The 23,215-nt window shown below is 43.4% G+C and overlaps 1 protein-coding gene across 8 annotated transcripts; it reads left to right on the forward strand.

Annotated features, from left to right (window-relative positions):
* Nucleotides 1-885: 885 nt before the first annotated feature.
* Nucleotides 886-22,731, forward strand: DENND10 (DENN domain containing 10). 8 transcript variants are annotated; one of them, XM_086680987.1, is made up of 10 exons: nt 886-983; nt 3,504-3,700; nt 6,273-6,352; nt 10,239-10,387; nt 11,622-11,733; nt 13,457-13,557; nt 15,787-15,894; nt 18,742-18,836; nt 20,190-20,309; nt 21,335-22,731. In XM_086680987.1, exons 1-10 carry the CDS (start codon nt 929-931, stop codon nt 21,509-21,511), a joined length of 1,194 nt encoding a protein of 397 aa, XP_086537113.1. In that variant the 5' UTR covers nt 886-928; the 3' UTR covers nt 21,512-22,731. The 8 variants fall into 8 exon arrangements, with proteins under 8 accessions (XP_086537113.1, XP_086537115.1, XP_086537114.1 ...); XM_086680984.1 differs by having other exon boundaries at nt 907-1,092; nt 3,484-3,700; XM_086680989.1 differs by lacking the exon at nt 6,273-6,352 and having other exon boundaries at nt 3,484-3,700.
* The last annotated feature ends 484 nt before the right edge of the window (nt 22,732-23,215 follow it).

Here is a 23,215-nt window from a genome sequence, read left to right on the forward strand (position 1 = left end):
GAGAAGCCTTCCTTGACACCTATTTTAAAGCAGTACATCCCCTCCACTTTCTAACACACTCCACTATGTTATTGCAACGGGCTTATCACTCTAGGCTGTTTTGTATTATTTTACTCAGCAATTGTCTGTCTCCCTCCACTAGAATGCTCTATCTTGTTCAACACTATATTCCCAAAGCTTTTTCAAATCTTCCGGGTTTTTTGTTTTGTTTCGTTTTGGTTTTGTTTGTTTTTGTTTTTGGGATGGATAGATGAATAGATGGATGGATGGATGAATGAGTGGATGGATGGATGGATGGATGGGTGGGTGGGTGGATGGATGGAGACCGTTCCTCCATTACTCATGACTCCTCTTTTTAGCCGGCCTGGAGGGCAGAGGTAGAATGAGAAAAGACTGAGGAGGGGAGGGAAGATTGGAGTGGGTTGAAGAGAGGGCTTATGAAGATTGGATTAGAGGAATTGAGGAAAAATGCCCAGGCTGAGTTTTCCGAGCTTGAAGAGCTGAGGGCTGGGGCTCCTGGGTGGCTCAGGCGGTTGAGTGTCTGACTTGGGTTCAAGTCGTGGTCTCATGGTTTGTGAGTTCAAGCCCCGCGTTGGGCTCTGCACTGACAGCTCAGAGCCTGGAGCCTGCTTCGGATTCTGTGTCTCCCTCTCTCCCTGCCCCTCCCCTGCCTGTGCTCTGTCTCTCTCTCTCTCTCTCTCTCAAAAATAAATAACAACAACAAAAAAAAATTAAAAAAAAAAAAGATGTGAGGGCTGAAGGTGGTGGTGGGGGGGGCAGGAAGTCAGGGAGAATGGGACCCAAGCGGGGCCAGAGGGAGAGGCGGGGCCTTGATTGAGGGTGGGGCCGGATGGTGGGCGTGTCCTGGAGGAGGGGCGGGGCCTGCGAGCGGATTGTTGGGAGCGGCGCGCTGCGGCGGCGGCGGAAAATGGCTGCTGCGGAGGCGGCGGACACTCAGCTGATGCTCGGAGTCGGGCTGATCGGTGAGGACGAAGGCGCCCTGCCCCGCAGTCCCGCGCCCCAGTTCGGCCTCCGCCTGGGCCCGGGGTGGCCTCTGCTCCCGCGGTCCCCGGCGCCGCCTGCGGTGAGGAGGTCGCGGCCCCTTCTCTGTTGGGCCGGGGCGGGGGGCTGCGGGGCGCGGGGGACCCGGCCAGCCGCCCTGGGCGGGTCCGCCTGTAGCCTCGCGTGGGACCCGTCCGGGCGGGGCAGCAGGGCGGAGGGACCCCGGGCCTCCTGCCGGACGCCCCATGATGCACAGAAGCCCGGACGTCGAGGGTGACGGAGCTCCGGCGGCTGCGAGGGGCCGCTGCGCAGGCGGGGCAGGGGCTGGGCCGAGAGCGCGTAGTGGGCGGTGCGGGGTGGGGGGAGGCGGCGGGGAGACCTCGGAGCGTGCGGGAGGCACGCGTGACTGCCTGCCCGGCGCCGGCTGGCCCCGATTATGTGATTGAGCAGTTCGAGTCACCGTGACCAACTGTGCCAGCCCCGAGTGCTGAGCATTATGCATGGATTATCTCCCGTTAAACTTCTACCACGGCTCCAGGGGGTGTGGGTAATGTTTGGTGACCACATTTCGGAGAAGCAGATGGAGGCCCAGGGTGTGCTTTGCGCACGGACGTGTGCTAGGAAGCGGCGGAGCCAGGGTTGGGACCCTTGCGGTCTAGCCGCAGAGCCCCAACTCACACCAGTGGAGGAATCCTGTATCATGTGATAGAGCTCACGCACGTAGCCGGCGTGTCTACACAATCATGTATGGCGGGATCCCGGTTAGATTTGAGGAATTGGTGGTTGAGGAAGTACGTTGGGATCTTTGGGTGTGCCTGAGCCGTGTGCAGTGTCTTAGGGTTGGGTGTTTCAAGGAACCATTCATCCCATTGGCGGCCGCGGGTTGCTTGAATGAACGTCTGTCGGTTCCCTGCGTGCCGTTGACCTTTGAAGTAATACTCCATTGAGATAACATTCTATTCCTCTAGTGTGGAAGAACGGTTGCTTGCGTTTAGCAAAACTGGCTAACTGTGCTGATTATTTCTCAGTGTCTCAAAGGAGTGCATTTATCTGGGAATGGCTTCCTGTGTTTCTTTTTTTATTTCCCCTGTATTTATTTTTAATGTGGTTTTAGAACTGCTTCAAAACAAAACCTAAGTACTTCAAGCATCTTAGTCCTGCTTGAGGGTACTTGTGAATAAGGTTAGGTTAAATTCTGACTTTATCTGGTAACGGCAAAGACGAAGATGACTTACAATCATATTTTCAATTCAGATTTTTATTTTTCGTATGGAAACGGATTTAAAAGGAATTTGCTTCAAAATAATGCGGGAGGGGGACCATTAGAAACAAGGAGGGACCAGGTGTTGATAATTGCTGGAGCTGAATGATGGAGACGGGAATTCATTTTTTTATGAGCTTGATATTTTCCATAACAAAAATCTGCATCCATACTGCTATATGCACAGTAACTCTTTTTCCAAAGCTTAGGCTAGGTTATTGAGGTGTTTACTGTGATGAGGAAACTACATTATGTGACAGGATAACCATTATTATTATTACTATTGTTATTACATTATTATTATTACTATTACAATGTTAAATGTAGAATTTATACAATCAGTATATAACATGATTTAAAAGAAATTTCACCATTTTCATCATCTCCAGTTTTGTTTTTGACAAACACTTCCTGTGTATTTATTAAAGATCCTTCTAACTGATAAAAATGTAATGCTGAGGGGGCACCTGGGGGGCTCAGTTGGTTAAGTGACCAACTCAGGTCATAATCTCAAGGTTCGTGAGATTGAGCCCCACATTGGGCTCTCCACTGACAACGTGGAGCCTGCTTGAGACCCTCTCTCTCCTTCTCTCTCTGCCCCTCCCCTGCTCTCACTCTGTCTTCTCTTTGCTCTCTCAAAATAAATAAACTTAAAAAAAATTTAAAAATTAAAATTTAATTTTAATTAAAATTAAAACAAAACGTAACGCTGAGTTTATGAATTTGTGTGAGAGGAGATAGGAAAGAACTCTGCCAAATTTAAGGCTCAGATTTTCTTTTCCTTAAATTTTTTTAATGTTTATTTATTTTTGAGAGAGGGAGAGAGACAGAGCATGAGCAGGGGAGGGGCAGAGAGAGAGGGAGACACAGAATCTGAAGCAGGCTCCAGGCTCTGAGCTGTCAGCACAGAGCCCGATGCAGGGCTCGAACTCACGAACCGTGAGACCACGACCTGAGCCAATGTCGGATGCTTAACTGACTGAGCCACCCAGGTGCCCCTTAAGTTTTCATTCATGATTTGTTGTAAAAGGTTTTTACTCAGGTGGCCTAAAACTCAAGATCAGGAGAGCTGCATAATTGGACCAGCAGAGGTGGATGGGAATTTGGGGTCACACATGCTCCGGGATGCTTTGTAAAATGGGATGTGAAAACTGATTCCACTAAGTGCTTCTGAGTAACCAATCAATTCACTTCCTTGCTGCTGTTTGACATTCTCACAGTGACCATCTTTCCACCGTAGAAAAGGACACAAATGGAGAAGTTCTGTGGGTGTGGTGTTATCCCTCCACGACAGCTACTTTAAGGAATTTACTGCTGAGAAAATGCTGCCTTACAGATGAAAACAAACTTCTCCATCCCTTCGTCTTTGGTCAGTACAGAAGAACATGGTTTTATATCACAACAGTTGAAGTTCCAGATTCTTCAGTTTTGATAAAGGTATGACTGCATGAAGGTCTAACAACCAAAAATATTTAAAGTGACGTAACATTATTCCAGTGACTCTTAGCTTTAGACATTATTGCTCACAATACGCTTTTGAAAAATACCAGATATGCTTTTCACTGGGAATGTCCCCTTTCAAATTTCATTCTTATTCATTCTATGAATATTGGTTGGTGTACATTCTATTGACTGACCCTATGGCTGGTGTAGTGAAGTCCTTTCTGGGTTATACTCTGATGGAGTAGAAATGTAGACGTGCAAAGTCGTGACCAATTAAAAGTGGAAAGAAGCATTTGTCCATAATTAAAAACCATTTTAAGTTTTTTTTTTTTCTTAAGTTTATTTATTTTGAGAGAGATTGAGCAGGGGACGGGCAGAGAGAGAACCTCACGCAGGCTCCACACTGTCAGTGCTGAGCCCAGTGCAGGGCTCAAACTCAAACCATGAGATCATGACCTGAGCCAAGATCAAGAGTTGGACACTTAACCAACTGAGCCACCCAGGTGCCCCTAAGTTTGTTTGTTTGTTTGTTTGTTTTAAGTTTATTTGTTTTGAGAGAGAGAGACAGAGCATAGGAGGGGTAGAGAGAAGGAGAGAGAGAGAATCCCAAGCAGGCTCTGCACTGTTAGTGCAGAGCCTGACATGGGGATGGAACCCACAGACCACAAGATCATGATCTGATCCGAAGTCAAGAGCCAGAAGCTCAACTGACTGAGCCACCCAGGCACCCCCAAAACCATTTTAAAAGATAAAATTATCCTTGGGATGCCTGGGTGGCTCAGTTGGTTGAGTGTCCGACTTTGGCTCAGGTCATGATCTCACACCTCAGTGGCTTCAGGTCTTGTGTCGGGCTCTGTGCTGACAGCCCAGAGCCTGGAGCTGGCTTCAGATTCTGTGTCTCCGTCTCTCCTTCTGTGTCTCCCTCCCCTCCCCGCTCAAAAATAAATAAATATTAAAAAAAAATTTTTTTTTAACGTTTTATTCATTTTTCAGACAGAGAGAGACAGAGCATGAACGGGGGAGGGGCAGAGAGAGAGGGAGACACAGAATCGGAAGCACGCTCCAGGCTCTGAGCCATCAGCCCAGAGCCTGACGCGGGGCTCGAACTCACGGACCGTGAGATCGTGACCTGAGCTGAAGTCGGACGCTTAACCGACTGAGCCACCCAGGCGCTCCTATTTTTTTATTTTCTTAAATTTGCATCCAAATTAGTTAGCATATAGTGAAGCAATGATTTCAGGAATAGATTCCTTAATGCCCCTTACCCCAAAAAATTTTTTTTAAAGATAAAATTATCCTTGATATAATTAAGAAAACTTTTTTTCATTTGTTTATGGATGGTAAGGATATGTTAGGAATAGAAAGGAGAGTTAAGGAAACATGTATTAAGTAGGCTTTTGTGTGTGTGTCATTTGATATGAACAGTATCAATGTGACATGTTGAAAACCAGTATGTGGTCACTGTGGGCTTTTCTAATTCCAAGTAACCAGCAGGGTTTGTTTTTTGTTTTTTGTTTTTTTTTCAAATAAAGAAATATTGGAAAGTGACGAAGCTCCTGGTGTGTGCCTGTGTGGGGACTTCTTTTACCATCTAGGGCTACTTTTATAGCCAATAATCATGAAACATGTCCAAGATATCAATTTAAATTTAAGGAGTTACTTTTAAAATAACAAGAAGGCAACAGTTTAAAACTGTTAGAGGTTTAAAACAAAACAGATTCATAATTAGAAAATGTAAATTTGCAAAAAGATAGTTTTCAATGTGTTATAAAATCTTTGGTTTATGTTCATTAAGTTCTTGCTGAAAAGTCTTGATGTGTTGAATAGGTTTATCTGTGTTTTGTTCCATAGAATGCCAATAGCAGCAACATCGATTTCAAATCTGCTTTTCAGATTTGAAAAATGACAAGATTTAGAGGTGGTTCTTATACTTAAGAATATGATTTCTAAAAATGTATTTCTTAAATGCTTTGCCTTTTATAAAGTCCTGAATTTTATCTCATTAATGGGAATAATAGGTATATGATTAGGAGAAATTTATATTTATAATAATAGAGGAGTATAGACAAATGAAGCTTATTGTTACAGTGTGCTTTCTACAGAGATTATATGGCATTCTGTAGAGCATTGACTATTTCAGGAACTGTGTGATCTTACTGTGTGTATTTTTGTTGTTTTGTATCCTCTTTCATTAATTAAGAGTTGATAAATTGGTAGATCTGATATGACATTTCTAATTCTGCTTTGATGAGGTTAGAGTACTTTAAATGAAAACTCACATTTTTGATATTTGAAATATATTTGTGTTTTTGAAAAGATGTTAACTCTAAAAGTACTACATTCTTATCTAAGAAATGAAATATATAGGTATATATAAGTACGTATCTTTTATATGTGTGTATATAAACATAAAAGTATAAACAAGGAAGTGAGAACTTGGTTACGTTTTGATCTTTTCTTTTTAATGCTGTTATGTCTTGTACAAGAGGTTTGCTAGAATGTGGTAATAAAATTTAAATCTGTGAAAGTGTCTTTAAAAAGTATACTTTTTGTTTCTTTTGGACAGGTGACTCATTTTTCTATTGTTCTGACCGCCAAAGATTTTAATCCAGAGAAATATGCCGCCTTCACTAGGATATTGTGTAGGTCTGTATGAAAACTGTATTAAATGCTATCCTACAAAAATGAAGATCTTGCTCGGTAGTTACATAGCAGATTTCTACACGGAGGAAGCAAATTTCAGCCCTCTGCTTCCCCAACTTAATCTTTACTGGCCCTCTGGAAACTTCTGTAAGAGGAACTTTCTCTTCTGCTTTTATGACACTGCTCTTATTTGGGAAAATGGTAGAAGGGAGGAGGAAAAGCAATTTACACAACCATTGTAGTTCTTGGGTATTTGAGTCACTTGCTACTTTTGGCCTGACAGCTTCTGCTCACTTCCAATCTAGAACTTTCCTTAGCAGGACGGATAAATTAAGTGCTGGCGAAGTGGTAAGCTAGTTTATACGTGTCAAGGTCTGTGTGGGGGAGTCATTTTGGGGAAAGTTAACGAGCATTTTGAATTATGCAAAAACTCAGGAAAATACTTCTTAGCTGGAATGCTGGGAAGCTGAGAATCTGATTAATTGGTTAATAGTGATTCAGGTAAACTTCTTTAGTTTCATCCCAGCTGTTGAAAAATTTTATGTAAAATATACCAGTTTGCTTTCTTGCCTTGGTGAGCGTATATAGTGGAGTTAATCAAACCTTTCTTGTATGTTGGGGAAATTAGTTTTTTCCTCAATCAGGGCTTTGACAGGGTTTTAGATTTTTTTTTTTTTTTTAATATTGTTGTTACTAGATAGAATTGTAATTCTAGAGGTTATGTATTACAACATCAGCCCTCAGGCTTATGCTCAGTAAGTTGTTTTAGATGGGGTGGGGGGCAAGGGGAGTTGTTTTGTGTTCCTCGCTATAAGCCTGATGAATGGTTGCCTTTTTGCCATTTTTATGTGTACACACACATGCTGTCTATCTCTGGCTATCTATATGTATATGTCTATATCCATAACTATATCTATATCTATCTATCTATCTATCTATCTATATATATCTATCTCCACGTAGCAGAAGACTACTTTCTAATTACTTAAGGGTTTCAGGTAGATTGTATTTTGACAGAATGAAGTTTTACTGTTTTGCAGCCAGCTATGATAAGAAAACCTTTTTGCTCTCTTAAGATAAGTCCCAGGTATATGGTTCATTGTGGAATATAAACAGTTGTCTGCTACCATGGCACTGACACAAAGGGAGATTATTGTTGTGAGAAGAGACGCTATCTAGAAGCCATGAGCTAAAAACACTGTAAAGCTGCTTTTGAACAAACGTTGGACTCCCATTTCATTTGACTGAGTCAGGGTTAGGTTTCCCAGTGAATTCACTGGGAAATATTCTTGGGCTCAAAATTTAAGATTGCTTTAGATTCCACTTCCTGCCCGGGAGGAAGCTGGAAGGTTCCTCAGCTTCTGTAGTGCCATGGCATTGTTGGGTTCTGGACTCTTCTCCTGTCACAGTTTAGGAGAAATGAGGACTGAGAGCTATTGGCAGCCATCTCTTCTGCCCCCTGCACCTTACTGCACTTACCCTTGCATGTGTACATACCCATATGCTCTTGCACACGCACACACTCCCTCTCCCCACTAACACATGTCTGTGTGCACAAGTACATAGACCAACACTTTTCGATGCTGCTGCTTACCATGGAGGTGCTCCCTTCTGTTTCTGGGGAGGGGACAGGCAGGCGTGCCTTCCATAGCACGCTGCTCACAGTGGCAGCAGAAGCCCACACGAGGGGGTTCGTTCCCTGTGTGGGATCCAGGTCATTTGCTACGACCCCCTTCATCTTCTGGAGCCTCCAGCTAGTGGCTGTGGTAGAGAACCAGGGTTTCACTTGGAACCAGTTGTCCGGGCCAGGTGTGACAGCCTCCGGCTGTCCCATCTGAGTAAGGTCCCCTGGGTTGCACTTTGTGGTTTTCCTATGGAATGATTTGGGGGGACCCTTCCTTCTGTCAGTAGTTCATGGCCCAGGGTTGTTATGGAAAAAGTGATCTTATCCTACTACCCTTCCTGTGTTTCTCTTTTCCATTACTGTATATTGTTTCTATTTCACAGGTTTTTTTGTTTTTTTTTTTTTAAGTTTATTTATTTTGAGAAAGAGAGAGACTGAGTGTGTGTGTGTGCACGCATACACACGTGAGCAAGGGAGGGGCAGAGAGAGGGAGAGAGGGAATCCCAAGCAGGCTCCACACTGACAATGTGGCCTGATGCAGGCCTCCAATTCACAAACAGTGAGATCATGACTTAGGCAGAAATCAAGAGTTGGACACTTAACTGACTGAGCCACTCAGGTGCCCATCTATTTTACAGTTTTAATGGTATATTGTTTGTTTGTTTGGTGGTGGTAACGTAAGCACACAGGAAAAAAATACAGACAATACAGAAGGGTATACAGTGAAAACTAGGTCCCTTCCTCTCCCTATTCCTAGCCTTCAAATCTGCCTCCCGACCCCCACCCCGGGGCACTCCTGGGGCTGTTTTCTTTATATCATACCGGAGATATTTTCTCCATATAGAAGCATGTGTATGAGTTCATGGGTTTGACTATTTTACATGTAGGATAGCTTACCATATTCATTGTTCTCTACCTCTTTCCCTCAATTGTGCATTGAAGTAATTTAAAAACACTGACTGGCTAGTAGTTACAACACTTGCTTTTTTCACTTAACCCACAATAAATACAGTTTCAAGTGATCTATTTTATTTTTAAAAATTTTTTTAAATCTTTTTTTTTTTTTTTAAATGTTTATTTTTGAGAGAGAGATAGAGCATGTGTGGGTTAGGGGAAGAGAGAGAGATGGAGAGAGAGAATCCCAAGCAGGCTCCACACTGTCAGCACAGAGCCCAACGAGGGGCTCAGACTCACGAACCGTGAGATCATGATCTGAACCGAAACTGAGAGTCAGACGCTTAACTGACTGAGCTACCCAGGTATCCCTCAAATGATCTGTTTTAAACAATAATTTTATTTTCTTTCCAGTTTTTTAATCCATTTAGCTACTAAAAGGCTCAAGTAGGCCCAGTCCTGCTTCTCATGCAAAATTTAGATTTAGTTACTCACAGGAAGAGATTTCAGGGGAAGAGACTGATTTCACATGTGAGCTATAAATGTAGGCAGTTTCCTGTCAGCGTTTTCTAGAACTTGATGATGAATATATCTAGTGTATACTTACCACCAGAAACTTAAAGGAGTTTGATTTCTTAATTATCTAAATATAGTTACCTCTGGGAACTCTGATAATAAATATAGGTTCTATAATTACTGTTTTCTCTGTGAACAATGTGTAAAACTCCTTTCTTGTCAAAGGAAATCCCAGCAATGATAGAGTCCTTATGGCTAGAAGCACCATTTGTGAATATAAGACAGATAAAAATGCAATATTTTTTTTAAGAATAGTGGGCCCTCAGGGGCGCCTGGGTGGTGCAGTTGGTTAAGCATCTCAGCTCAGGTCATGATCTCATGGGTTCGTGAGTTCAAGCCCCACATCAGGCTGTGTGCTGATGGTGTGGAGCCTGCTTGGGATTCTGTCTCTCCTTCTTTCTGCCCCTCTCTGACTTGTGCGGGTGTGCACATGCTCTCTCTCTCTCTCTCTCAAAATAAATAAACTTAAAAAATAAAACTTAGGGAAAAGAAGAAAAGAGAAATGAGTCCTTAGAAAGTCCTTAGCTTACTCTCCTGCTCCAGTGGGCTATAGAGATGGAAGGAGAAAGCCAGCTTGAGGGAGTTGTTGGAGGTCTCTTGAATGGTTGTTTTTTCAGTACATTATCGAATTAAATTATAGAAGTAGTCATGTCATAAAAAGTTTCAGGCGTGCAGAAGCGTTATCAGCAGGTTGACTTAGATTTTTTAGGAAGTACCCATGCCCAGCCTTGGGCGCATTGCTCTGTGTGGTTCATGCCATAGAAAAGCATGGTTGTTTTTTGTCTTTTCTTACAGAATGTACCTGAAACATGGGAGCCCAGTTAAAATGATGGAGAGTTATATTGCAGTACTCACAAAGGGGATATGCCAGAGTGAAGAAAATGGCTCTTTCCTTAGCAAGGATTTTGACGCCCGAAAGGCTTATCTTGCAGGCTCCATCAAAGGTAAACACACACACACGCACACACGCCCCACAAAACAAAAACCCGTCCCGGATGGTTCCATCCCAACAACAAGATCCCCAAGCCAAGCCAAGGGCAATCCTCATTGTACTCTAATATTCCATCTTTCTGTATATTTTCATCTATGTAATATTTATTTGCTATACAGGAGGGTAGTTCAACTTCTACATTGCCTTATTTGATTAGAATTCTGTTGTAGGAAAGCAGATTTTTGTGGTGGCCCTTTCCACACGATTCTGACTGTTAATAATACAGAAATGTTCTTTTGTGGGTAAGCTGAATTTCACAGCTTGAGTGTCTGCCGACTTCCATAGTTTTTCTTTCCTTACATTTTAGCAGTTACTTCCTCCTTGTGGAGAGCTCAGGCCCCTGACCCAGAGTTCCTCTTCTAACTCTCCGCCTTCCTCTCCCAACTGGAAAATCCAAAACAGCAGTGCAGGGCTAAGCCACAGATTTCAGGGCCCTTAAAAGGGAGGAAAGGGGAAATGCTGGCCTTCACTCTTGTCCTCCTACAGCACCTGTCTTAGCTCTTGAACCTGCTGTTCTATATGGTTTCTAAGCATCCTTGTTGACAGGTTTGTTCAGCTGTCTCAAAAGGACTTACATAATGACGTCTGTATTGGTGGAAGGGTGGTGTCCATGAACTTTTATTTATCTATTATTATTTTTGAATGTTTATTTATTTGAGAGAGAGAGAGAGCCAGTGGGGTTGGGGCAGATAGAGAGAATCCCAAGCAGACTCTGTACTGTCAGTGTAGAGCCCTATGTGGGGTTCAAACCCACAAACTGTGAGATCATGAACTGAGCCGAAATCAAGAGTCAGTTGCTTAAGCCACTGAGCCACCCAGGTGCTCCAGAGTAAACTTTTTTTTTTTTTTTTTTAAACCTAAGGGTGTTTCATGACACAGAAAGATACTGGTTCCCTTCATATCATTTATTCCACTTTCTTTGGGCTCTGGCTTCATCTGTGCATCCAGTGCAGAGTCCCTTGGAGGAGGGTCAGGTTTAGGCTGTCATAGCACCCATCCTAGGGAGCAGATGTCTGGATTTATATGCTCATCCAGTGCATAAGGTGCTTTTTTATTCTCTGTATTGAAAATAATTCTGTATACAGAAAATAAACTCTGCATTTATTGGAAAGAATTCCTTCCAATAAAAATGTTATTTTCTTACATATTATTTAATGCAGTAATATTATAATTTCTTGTGTTTTAAGACATTGTATCTCAGTTTGGAATGGAAACCGTTATCTTACACACAGCACTGATGCTAAAGAAAAGAATTGTCGTCTATCACCCCAAAATAGAAGCTGTCCAGGAGTTCACCAGGTATGTCTCTGGTCATTAAAAAGTAGAGGCTTTGTTGGCAGCTGATTTGGGGCAGTCTGTGTTCCTGTGTGCTCTGTTCTGTTACACATTTGGTATAAATAGAATGTGGTAGGCTGTGGGTGAAATGCTATCTTGGTCTAATGTTTCAGGTGAGCTTTAGTAGTTCAAGGTCACCGAATTTGGGCAGATTCTTCTTTAAATTTAGAAATAAGAATATTTTAGAGCAGGGAGTTTGAACTTTTCCTTGCCAGACCATAAATTTTTTTAGGCTTGGAGGCCATAAGTTCTCTGTCCCAACCACCCAACTGCCAGTCGTGCATATGTAAATGAATGAGCATGGCTGTGTTCCAGTAAAACTTTATGTGCAAAGACAGACAGCTGATCCATGGCCATAGTTTCCTGACCCCTGTTTTAAGTAAGTTATTTCTTTTTTCTTTTTTCACTTTTACCACAGATTTTCTCTTTTTTAAAAAAAAAAAACATTTATTTATTTTTGAGAGACAGAACACAAGTAGGGGAGGGGCAGAGAGAGAGGGAGATACAGAATCTGAAGCAGGCTCCGGGCTGTCAGCGCGGAACCCGACATGGGGCTTGAACACACAGACCACGAGATCATGACCGGAGCCGGAGTCTGATGCTTAACGGACTGAGCCACCCAGGTGCCCCTCTCTTATTTTTATAATAAAGATGTTTTGAAAGTTTTTTCTTTACCAAATCTAACTTGTTCATAGATTCTTTTTTTAAAAACAAGAGGACCTAGCTTTTGTGCTTACTGTATGCCAGCTGTTGTATAAATCACCTCAATTGTTAAATTTACTCGTGACACGAACTTTGCAAGGAACTTTGCCTTCTTTTACGGATGAGAAAATTGAGGCTCCAGGAGGCTGACTGGTTAGAAAACAGGAAAAAGAAGGTTTGGTAGTCAGAAGAACTTGGGTTAAAATCCTGGAGGGCGCTTTACTCGCTCTGTGACCGCATCCAGGATACTTAAACTTTCTAAGCCTCCGTCTCTGTATCTGTAAAATGAAGATAACAATGCCCACTTCGTAAGCCTGTTGTCAGGACTGGAGATGCCGTGTGTGAAGTACTTGGCGTGTGCCTTGCTCATCGTGTGCGCTCTGGAAGTGAGGACTGCTGTCATTGCGATTGCCACCCAGTCACCCTTTCCCTCTACATCTATGCTTCTGGAACGGGGATGTCCACAGCTTGGGAAACATAGCAGGGCAACAGCGGAGTCACCATACCTCAGTTCAATTCGTCACCTCTCTCTGCGGCAGCTGTTTCACTGGTTTTTTCAAGGAAACTTACTTTGTATAAAAACAAACACAAAGTGGTTTGCAAGTTCGATTGGAACTTTAAACGTAGAAATGAGAGACTTCAAAAAAAAAATGTTGCTTGCAGGGCCCCGCTCTGGATTTTACCCTCAGACTCCCTCCGTGGCGGTTTGCGGAGTGAGGCTTTTGGAGGAAAACTTCAGAAGTGTTACTCCTTGCCACCACGGAGATGTTTTGAAACTTCACCTTGAGCTTTTTGTAGCTAATCTGACCCAAAAAGGCAGAGTTGAAGACATTGCATTACTTTAATTTGAAGCCTGGAGGTCGGGGCACGTGTAGTCTTCATTCTCCCCTCTGCTTCTGACAGCCAGCTCTGTCCTCGGGAGGAAGAGGGAGGAGGGTGCGGGTGCGGGCCAGCAACCATTTGAGTTCTTGTCTTCATTCCCCAGGACTCTGCCTGCCCTGGTGTGGCATCGACAGGACTGGACCATACTTCATTCCTATGTGCACCTCAGTGCCGAGGAGCTGGAAGCCCTGCGGATGTGCCCAGGTAGACAGTGGGGGTCTCGCAGGAGGAGAGGCTTGGCGTTCACCTGGTTTGGGGGAGGACTTTTTTCTGGCCTTCCCAAAGGGACTACTGATGATGCATTATTTCTTTGGTAAATGCGACCAATTTTTTTTCCTTAAAAATTTTATTTTTTTTCACATTTTATTTTATTTTTTATTTTTATTTTTTAAAATTTACATCCGATTTAGTTAGCATAGAGTGCAACAATGATTTCAGGAGTAGACTCCTTAATGCCCCTTCCCCATTTAGCCCATCCCCCCTCCCACAACCCCTCCAGTAACCCTCTGTTCTCCATATTTAAGAGTCTCTTCTGTTTTGTCCTCCTCCCTGTTTTTATGTTATTTTTGCTTGCCTTCCCTTATGTTCATCTGTTTTGTCTCTTAAAGTCCTCATAGGAGTGAAGTCATATGACATTTGTCTTTCTCTGACTAATTTTGCTTAGCATAATACCCTCTAGTTCCATCCATGTAGCTGCAAATGGCAAGGTTTCATTCTTTTTGATTGCCAAGTAATACTCCATTGTGTATATATATACCACTTCTTTATCCATTCATCCATCGATGGACATTTGGGCTCTTTCCATACTTTGGCTATTGTCGATAGCGCTGCTATAAACATGGGGGTGCATGTGTCTCTTCGAAACAGCACACCTGTATCCCTTAGATAAATACCTAGTAATGCTGTTGCTGAGTCATAAGGTAGTTTTATTTTTAATTTTTTGAGGAACCTCCATACTGTTTTCCAGAGTGACTGCACCAGTTTGCGTTCCCACCAGCAGTGCAAAAGAGATCCTCTTTCTCCGCATCCTCGCCAACATCTGTTGTTGCCTGAGTTGTTAATGTTAGCCATTCTGACAGGTGTAAGGTGGTATCTCATTGTGGTTTTGATTTGTTTTTCCCTGATGATGAGTAACGGTGAACATTTTTTCATGTGTCAGTTGGCAATCTGGATGTCTTCTTTTAGAGAAGTGTCTTTTCATGTCTTTTGCCCAATTCTTCACTGGATTATTTGTTTTTTTGGGTGTTGAGTTTGATAAGTTCTTCAATGTTTATTTTTGAGAGAGAGAGTGAGAGAGAGACAGAGTGCGAGCGGGGGAGGGGCAGAGAGAGAGGGAAACACAGAACCCGAAGCAGGCTCCAGGCTCTGAGCTGTCAGCACAGAGCCCGACACAGGGCTTGAACTCACAAACCATGAGATCATGATCTGAGCCTGATGCTTAACTGACTGAGCCCCTGAGGTGCCCTGAGTTCGGTAAGTTCTTTATAGATTATGGATACTAACCCTTTATCTGATATGTCTTTTGAAATATCTTCTCCCGTTCTGTCGGTTGCCTTTTAGTTTTGCCGATTGTTTCCTTCGCTGTGCAGAAGCTTTTTATTTCGATGAGGTCCCAGTAGTGAATTGGTCCTCAATTTTTTTTGTTTTTCGTTGTATTGCTCTGTGAAATGTGAAAAGTCTGGTAGCTATTTTCTTAACATCAGTTCCAAACTTCTGTTAATTCTTGAGTTGTCCTGATTCCTTTAGCATTTATTTGTATCAGATCTGAAACTGGTGAAAGATGATGCCGTCCCCAGCACGCTGTCCCTGAGAAAGCCGGGCGTGTGGCTGTGGTTGCTTAGAGACAGACCTACAGGGGGAGCATTGGTCAAGAGAATCCTTGCTACCTCTACCTCGGCTGTCATTCTTTTTTTTTTTTTTTTATTTTTTTTTTTTTTAAATTTTTTTTTTTCAACGTTTATTTATTTTTGGGACAGAGAGAGACAGAGCATGAACGGGGGAGGGGCAGAGAGAGAGGGAGACACAGAATCGGAAACAGGCTCCAGGCTCTGAGCCATCAGCCCAGAGCCCCACGCGGGGCTCGAACTCACAGACCGCGAGATCGTGACCTGGCTGAAGTCGGACGCTTAACCGACTGCGCCACCCAGGCGCCCCCTCGGCTGTCATTCTTGACCTGAATAGCAGTAACTGAAAAGTAAATGCCTTCTTCTTTGACACCACAATGTAGTTTTGGGGACGTTTTGAGTTGGAAGGGTTTCTTCAGGCAACTGTCAATAATGTAGTCTGAAGAAATGCCAGAGGGTACAGCTGATGTCCCCTGAATAAAGCAGTGAAGAAAAGCAGCTGGTGAACGTTTAGAGTCCATTCTCTTTTGACCCGTTCACAACAGGATTTGTTCCCATTCCGGTAATGTGGGTCATCTTTGTCATGCAGGTTACATCGCTGGGTTTGTGGACTTGGAGGTGAGCAACAGGTCAGACCTCTATGACGTGTTTGTGAATCTGGCAGATCGTGAGATTACCATTGCCCCACTTGCGAAAGGTTAGTTCTCTCTTGCGTCGTTGATACGAAATGTAAGCCAAGCAGTTATACCTTTTAAAATTAATTTCTTAAAATTTTAATTCCAGTGTAGCTAACATACAGGGTTATGTTTCAGGGGTTCAGTACAGTGATTCAACACTTCCACATGCTACTCAGGGCTCATGAAGATAAGTGTGCGCATAATCTCCTCGATCGGTTTCACCCATCCTCCCGCCCACCTGAAGCAGTTGTATTTTTTTTTAATGTTTATTTATTTTTTTTTTTTATTTTTGAGAGACAGCATGAGCAGGAGAGGGCAGAGAGAGAGAGAGAGAGAGAGAGAGAGGGAGACCCAGAGTATGAAGCAGGCTCCAGGCTCCGAGCTGTCAGCACAGAACCTGACGCGGGGCTTGAACTCATGAGTCGTGAGATGATGAGCTGAGCTGAAGTCGGACGCTCAACTGACTTAGCCACCCAGGCGCCCCTGAAGCAGTTGTATCTTTAGGCTGATGCTCTAAAACTGGTATTCAAGGGCCTGCTTTGCCCGCTGTGCTGAAACTGGAGAGATTTTCTGTGTCTGGAACATAGCATTTATTCTTACAGGCCCAGCCATGTTAGTAGTACATTCTGGGTGCTTATGCCGTACAGTATATGTTAATAAGATAGTATCTTTTTTTTGTAATGTTTATTTATTTACTATGAGAAAGTAAGCGTGAGTGGGGGAGCAGCAGAGAGAGGGAGAAAGAATCCCAAGCAGTCTCCGTGCAGTCAGCACAGAGCCGGACGTGGGGCTCCGTCATCTGAACCTTTGAGATATGACCTGAACTGAGATCAAGAGTGGACACAACCGACTGAGCCACCCAGGTGCCCCAATAGGATAGTGTCTCTATCTCGTTTCTCAACTTTTCTGTTTAAACAAGCTGTATGAGTTACCTATTGCTGCATAACAAATCACTTTTAAACCTAGTAGTTTAAAACAGCAAATATTGGGGCACCTGGGTGGCTCGGTCGGTTAATCGTCCGACTTCGGCTCAGGTCATGATCTCACAGTCTGTGAGTTCGAGCCCCGCGTTGGGCTCTGTGCTGACAGCTCAGAGCCTGGAGTCTGTTTCGGATTCTGTGTCTCCCTCTCTCTCTGCCCCTCCCCTGTTCATGCTCTGTCTCTCTCTGTCTCAAAAATAAATAAACCTTAAAAAAAAAAAAATTAAAACAGCAAATATTTATTATCTCACAGTTTTAGGACTGACTTAGCTGAGAGGTTCCGACTCAGGGTCTCTCATGATCAAGATACTGCCAAGGCAGGGGCACCTGGGAGGCTCAGTTGGTTAAGGGTCTGATTTCGGCTCAGGTGATAATCTCATGGTTCGTAGGTTCGAGCCTCATGTTGGGCTCTGTGCTAACAGTTCAGAGCCTGGAGCCTGCTTCGGATTCTGTATCTTCCTCTCTTTCTCCGCCCCTCTCCTGCTCATGCTCTGTCTTTCTCTCAAAAATAAATAAACATTAAAAAACAAAGATATTCCCAAGGCTTCAGGCATCCAAAGTCTCAGCTTCTAAGCTAACTTTTAGCAGGAGGCCTCACCACCTGGCCTCTCTGTAGGGCAGCTTGAGTATTCTCATGACATGACAGCTGGCTTCCCCAAGAGTGAGTGATCCAAGAGACAGAAAGACCACAGTGCCTTTTATGACCTAGTCTCAGAAGTCATATGCCAATTCTTCCATATTCTATTTGTTAGAAGGAAGCCATTAAGTCCAGTCCCCACGTAAGAGAGAGGAAGTAGGCTCCACCTCTTAAAGGACAGAGAATGAAAAAGGGCGTAGAAATTTATTATTGCACAAGGACTGAACATGAATCCTGTATGGAAAATCTTTTTGAACGATGTGTCAGTAAGCAAAAGGGAATGGAGGTGAGTATTGCCCTTTGTAAAGCCAGAGTGATAGGATACTAGCTGTGGCCAGGGCCACTTATATTGCTGGAGCATTAGGACCAGAAAGGGTGGCCATCTCCTGTCGCCTTCTGTTGCTCCGAGTATATAAGATGAGCTCATCTCAAATCAACACCATTCAAATGGAGTTTGTCCCTTGGAGGGACAAACAGAAATTTCTGTTCATCTTTTTGCTGCAGAAAAGGAGCAGTGTGTAAATCGTGTGACTTAGGTTGTTTCCTTTGCACATTCTGAGGGTCTTCACACACTGGAATGTTCAGCTGGCTTCTGCAGAACTGATAGGATGCTCTGCTGCTATAGGATCCCCACCAGAAGGTTCCACTTGAGTTTTTTTTTTAAATGTTTATTTCTTTTTGAGAGAGAGAGACAGAGCATGAGTGGGGAAGGGGCAGAGAGAGAGGGAGACACAGAATCCGAAACAGGCTCTAGGTTCTGAGCGGTCAGCACAGAGCCCGACGCGGGGCTCGAACTCACGAATGTGAGATCATGACCTGAGCCGAAGTGGGACTTTTAACCAACTGAGCCACCCAGGCCCCCGAGTTACACTTGAATTCTTAACCGTAAAGACCTGCGTAGGGAGGTCAGGCTCTTGGCTTAAAATCACAACTTACTTGTAGTCAGTAGTTTTCATTAGGTCTTGTCTAGGAAGAAAAACAAAATTTCTCATCAGGTAGGTGTGAAGGAGAAACCTGGTATTGGCGTGTTTTTATTTTGAACGAAGTATAAATCGTGATTATGCCATGCCTCCTGGCACGTCCCTTGGAGTGATATCATATTTGCGTTCAGGATGAAGATGGAAATGTGGGCGGTTGTTGGTTGTTTTGAAAATTTCCTCCGTATGATGGTTTACATTTTCAAATAGGCGGCCTGGTTTTTATTATGTAAACTTCTAACTATCTACATAACTTCTGCTTGATCTCACCAGAGGCCATGACAATGGGCAAACTGCACAAAGAAATTGGTCAGCTGATTGTTCAATCGGCAGAAGATCCGGAGAAGTCAGACGGCCAAGTCATACAGGTAACTCCTCAGTCCCCTGCCTTACTGAGAGTTGTGTAGTGGTGGTGCCGGGCAGCGTGTGGCAGAGCTGCCTGGGGTGCGGGGAGCCGTGAGAAGCCGTAGGCAGATGCTGGCACGAGGGTCTGCAGGGTGGCCCTGGTTAGAGGAGCGGGCGGAGGCCCACCATAGCCAAATAGTTATCAGGCTCTGGGGACAGATACATGCAGGGGGCTGGTGACAGGTGTGACCTCCAGCTGGTCTGGAATGCTTTCCTGAGCGAACGCATTCTGTGCTCCAGCAGAATTTTCACGGAGGGACAACTTTCAAGAGATAGTTGCTGCTGAGGACTAGAGAGAGCGACTCAGTCTAGCTTCGATGTACTGTGTCCAGAACAGCAGTAAGCAAGCATGTAGTCAGATCCCTGCCAAAGGTAGCAGACTCTGGGCTCACACCCTGCAGGGCTAGCCCCGCTGTGGGGTCTCCCTGTCAAGCTGGCCAGAGCTTCCATGTGGATCCTCCCCTCTCCCCTTTCTGGATCGGGATGGCTGGAGAGTTTATTCAAGCCTGTCCCTGTGGTGATGACAGGCCCTCCTGTGCACCGCAGCCTGCCAGCTCCTTTCCTGTCTGCTGCCGGTTTGCATTGCGCCTGTTCCCAGCTCCTTACTCTTCTCCCGGGATACACTTCCATCCTGGCCTCCGGGCCCTGGCTCATCTAGACCCTTGTGTCATCCCGTGGGGGCCAGAGGCCTGGAAGGATTGTCTCCCACTGTCTGTACCTGTGCCACCTCATCAGGGGTGGGGGTGGGGGGGCTCTGATAGGCAGGCCCTACTCATCTGGCTGGACCCGGTTCTTTTTTCCATTTATTCATTCATTTATCCAGAAAATATTTATTGAGCACTGACTATATGTCAGGCATGGGGCAGTAGGGTTGTATTTATTGGAGTAGATGAATAGGAAATAATGTAAGGGCACCTGGGTGGCTCGGTTGGTTAAATGTCTGACTCTTGATTTCAGTTCAGGTCATGGTCTCGTGTTTGTGAGTTCAAGCCCCATGTCGGACTCTGTGCTGGTGGCACAGAGCCTGCTTGGGATTCTCTCTCTTCTCTCTGCCCCTCCCCAGATCATGCTCGCTCTCTCTGTCTCTCTGTCTCTCTCTCTCTCTCTCAAAATACATAAATAAACTTAAAAAAAAGTAAATGCCAGATCATTGTGAGCCATGAGAAATGAATGCTGTGATAGAAACAAAGGGTCAAGGTGAAGAATACTAGAGAAGAGATTAGACAGCTCTCCGAGGAGGTGACACGTGAGCTAAAGGTTGAGAGGAGCCACAGGTGTGACAGGAACCCCCCAGCAGCACCGTGCTTTCTGTTCAGCGCTGGTGGCCCATTGGCTCAGGCCAGGAAGAGTGGGGGGGGCTTGTCCTGAGAGCTGAGACTCTTCCTTTCCTACCGTGTGGATCATCACTGCCCACCCATCCCTCCATCAACGCTCAAGTAAAAATGCTGGCTCTTTACAACGTTGGTTAACTGTGTAAATATGAGTTTTGTGTTACTGCGTTTTTCGTGGACTACAAGTGATACGCAGGTGACTCAGTATAATGTATGATGAAATTGCCTGGCATATTATATTGTATGGGTTTGAAAATATTTGAATTAATGATGTCAGCAAACCAAGAAAAAGACATGACTTTAATGTGAGCTCTCGTGAGTCATCAGCCATGCAAAGGACTGTCGGGAAAGAGGAATACAGCCCATGTGGCAGGTGCTGGGTTACTTATTCCAGGTAGAAGAGGATTTTGGGGGGTGGGGAGATTTGTTCTAAAAACAATACCAAGGTTCCTTAAAAATTCAACATAGGAATACCATAGACCCAGCAATTCTACTGGGTATATTTCAGAAAGAATTGAAAGCAGACACAGGTAAGTAATTGTGCACTCAGGTTCACAGCAGCTCTATAAATAATAGCCAAAAGGTAAAAATAACCCAAATGTCCATCAGTGGATGAATGGATAAACAAAACGTGGTACATGCGTATGGTGGAATATCATTGAGCCTTAAAAGGCAATGAAGTTCTAACATGTGCTACGACATGTATTAACCTTGAAAACATTATGCTAAGTGAAATAAGCCAGACACAAAAGGACAAATGTTGTGTGATTTCACTTATATGAGGTACCCAGAACCAGGCAAATTCACAGAAGCAAAAGGTAGAATGGTGGTTACCAGGCATTGGAGACAGGGATGGGGAGTTATTGTTTAATGGGTACAAGATTTCAGTTTGGGATGATGAAAAAGTTCTGGAAATGGGTAGTAGTCATAAAACACTGAATGTACTTGTTGTCACTTAAAAATGGCTAAAATGGCAAAAACATGGTGTTGGTTTTTCTGTTTTAAGTTTCATTTTTTGTAATGCATAAATAATTTGATAAACTTAAAAAATAGGAAGAATCTCTCCAAATGCAGCAAAAATTCGTATTTTTTGATGCTAACTTATGGCATATTTTCTTGTTCCATTAAAGGATATTTCTCTAAAAACTAGAGAAATCTTCACCCACCTGGAACCATTTTCAGAAGTTTCTGGTGATGGAGAAAAGCTAGTTCTCAATTTTGAGGCACTAAAGCAAAGACGATTTCCACCAGCAACAGAAAACTTCCTTTACCATCTAGCAGCAGCTGAGCAAATGCTGAAAATCTGACTGTGTGACAGCATATCCCTGATGAATGATAGAAAGTTCTCTCACCATGGTTATCCACTGTGTAAAATACTGAAAATAGCACAGAAAATGTTCTATTTTTAATGATTTATGTGAAAGTGTTGAGATTTGACCTGAAAAAGCCCTAAAACACGTATGAAAACATTTCCGATGTCCTCCTGGTCAGATTCATGCCTGCGGTCAGGGTCAGACCAAGTGCTGTAACTACCACCTATGACGTGAGCAACGACGTGGTGTCCCGGCGTAAGAGAAAAAAAGCTCTGCCAAGTTTTAGTGCAAATCACAGCAAACCCGAAAGCCTTCATTATTATCAGTTCCACTTGTCCCATTGCGTAGCCACAAACGAATGGCTTACTTTCAGAAAGCTGCCTGAAATTTTGCTTTGTATTCTTCTAGGAAGAACTTTTATTCCTCATGAGGAACTCTACTTTCTGAGCCAAACTACTAAGTTTTCTGCAGAACTGTCCAGAAGATCATTCAAAAAAGATCCTGCAGTTGCACTTTCTTGTAAAAGAAAAGAATTCTTTTTCTTGGCCTTTAAACATTTTTGCCTATATTATGAGGATTTTGCATAGATTTTATACTTGAGTAGACAACTTTAATAATCCATATTTATATTGTCACAGAAGTAAGCACTTGGCAAACTTAAGCCATTAGTACTCTTTAATTAACCCTGTTGCCAGCAATATTCTTTTGAAAAAGATGCCAGTCCTTATATGATAGAGCAAAAATAAGCCCATTTTGGATATAAATGTCGGTATGAAGAAAATAGCAACTTTACATAATTACAAAGGCTAAGACCGGAGAGTGTCTTCATACTTCAGTGAAAGTAATTTGGCCACACTGGAAAGTATTCTTGTTCAGCTTATGTATCTTTTTCATAATTGGAGGCCTAAAAGTTGCAAAATAAGCATAGAGGTCTAAATTATGTATTTGTTATTATATGTATTCATATTAATTATGAAAAATTATTTTACACTCACTACTGTTGTCCTTAGAAATCTTACCCAGAAAAACAGTTGCAAAAAAATCTTGTCTTTATTAGATCTTTCATTTATTCTTTGTGTTAGACATTTGTTAAGTAAAAATAAAAAATAGCCTTTTCCCCGCCCTCCTTGGGTGGGGGCAGGGAGGATCTGGAATGAGATGATGTTTACTAAGGCAAACAATTGAAGATTAAATCTGCACTTTATGAAAACGAACATGAACGTCTTTATCTCCATTTTTTGTATTACTATAGCAGTTAATGATCAAAGTTGTTAAAATTACAGATTTATGATGCAGAAATAAAATGAAAATATTTTGATATCCAATGAAATTTAGGCAGATGAAGAATTGTGCCCTCTTTCTGTAATGCTCCCCACTCGAAACAAAAGATAAAACCCTTTTGTCAATGCAGATGTGCTGGGAAGTTATTGCAAGGCCTGTTTGAAAGTTAAGGCGTTCAGCTCCTTGCCTCCGTGCCTGGCTCACCCCCTGCCCTCCCTGCCCTCGCCCTTCTCCATCCCCCATTTCCTAGAGCTGGCGCTTGTGTCTTCTCCTTTGAAAAGGTGCCCTCGAGTTTCTACTCTGTCATCTGCTAGTGGCTAAGCCTCCACCTGGGTCCTTTGTGTGTTTTGTTCTTTCATTTTGTTTCGTGTATGCCTGTGGCTATACCGAGCCATCTGGTAGGCTTTTTTAAACAGT

Source organism: Puma concolor, chromosome D2, assembly GCF_028749965.1.
Source record: "Puma concolor isolate L17-30 chromosome D2, mPumCon1.1.hap2, whole genome shotgun sequence".
Classification (NCBI taxonomy): domain Eukaryota; kingdom Metazoa; phylum Chordata; class Mammalia; order Carnivora; family Felidae; genus Puma; species Puma concolor.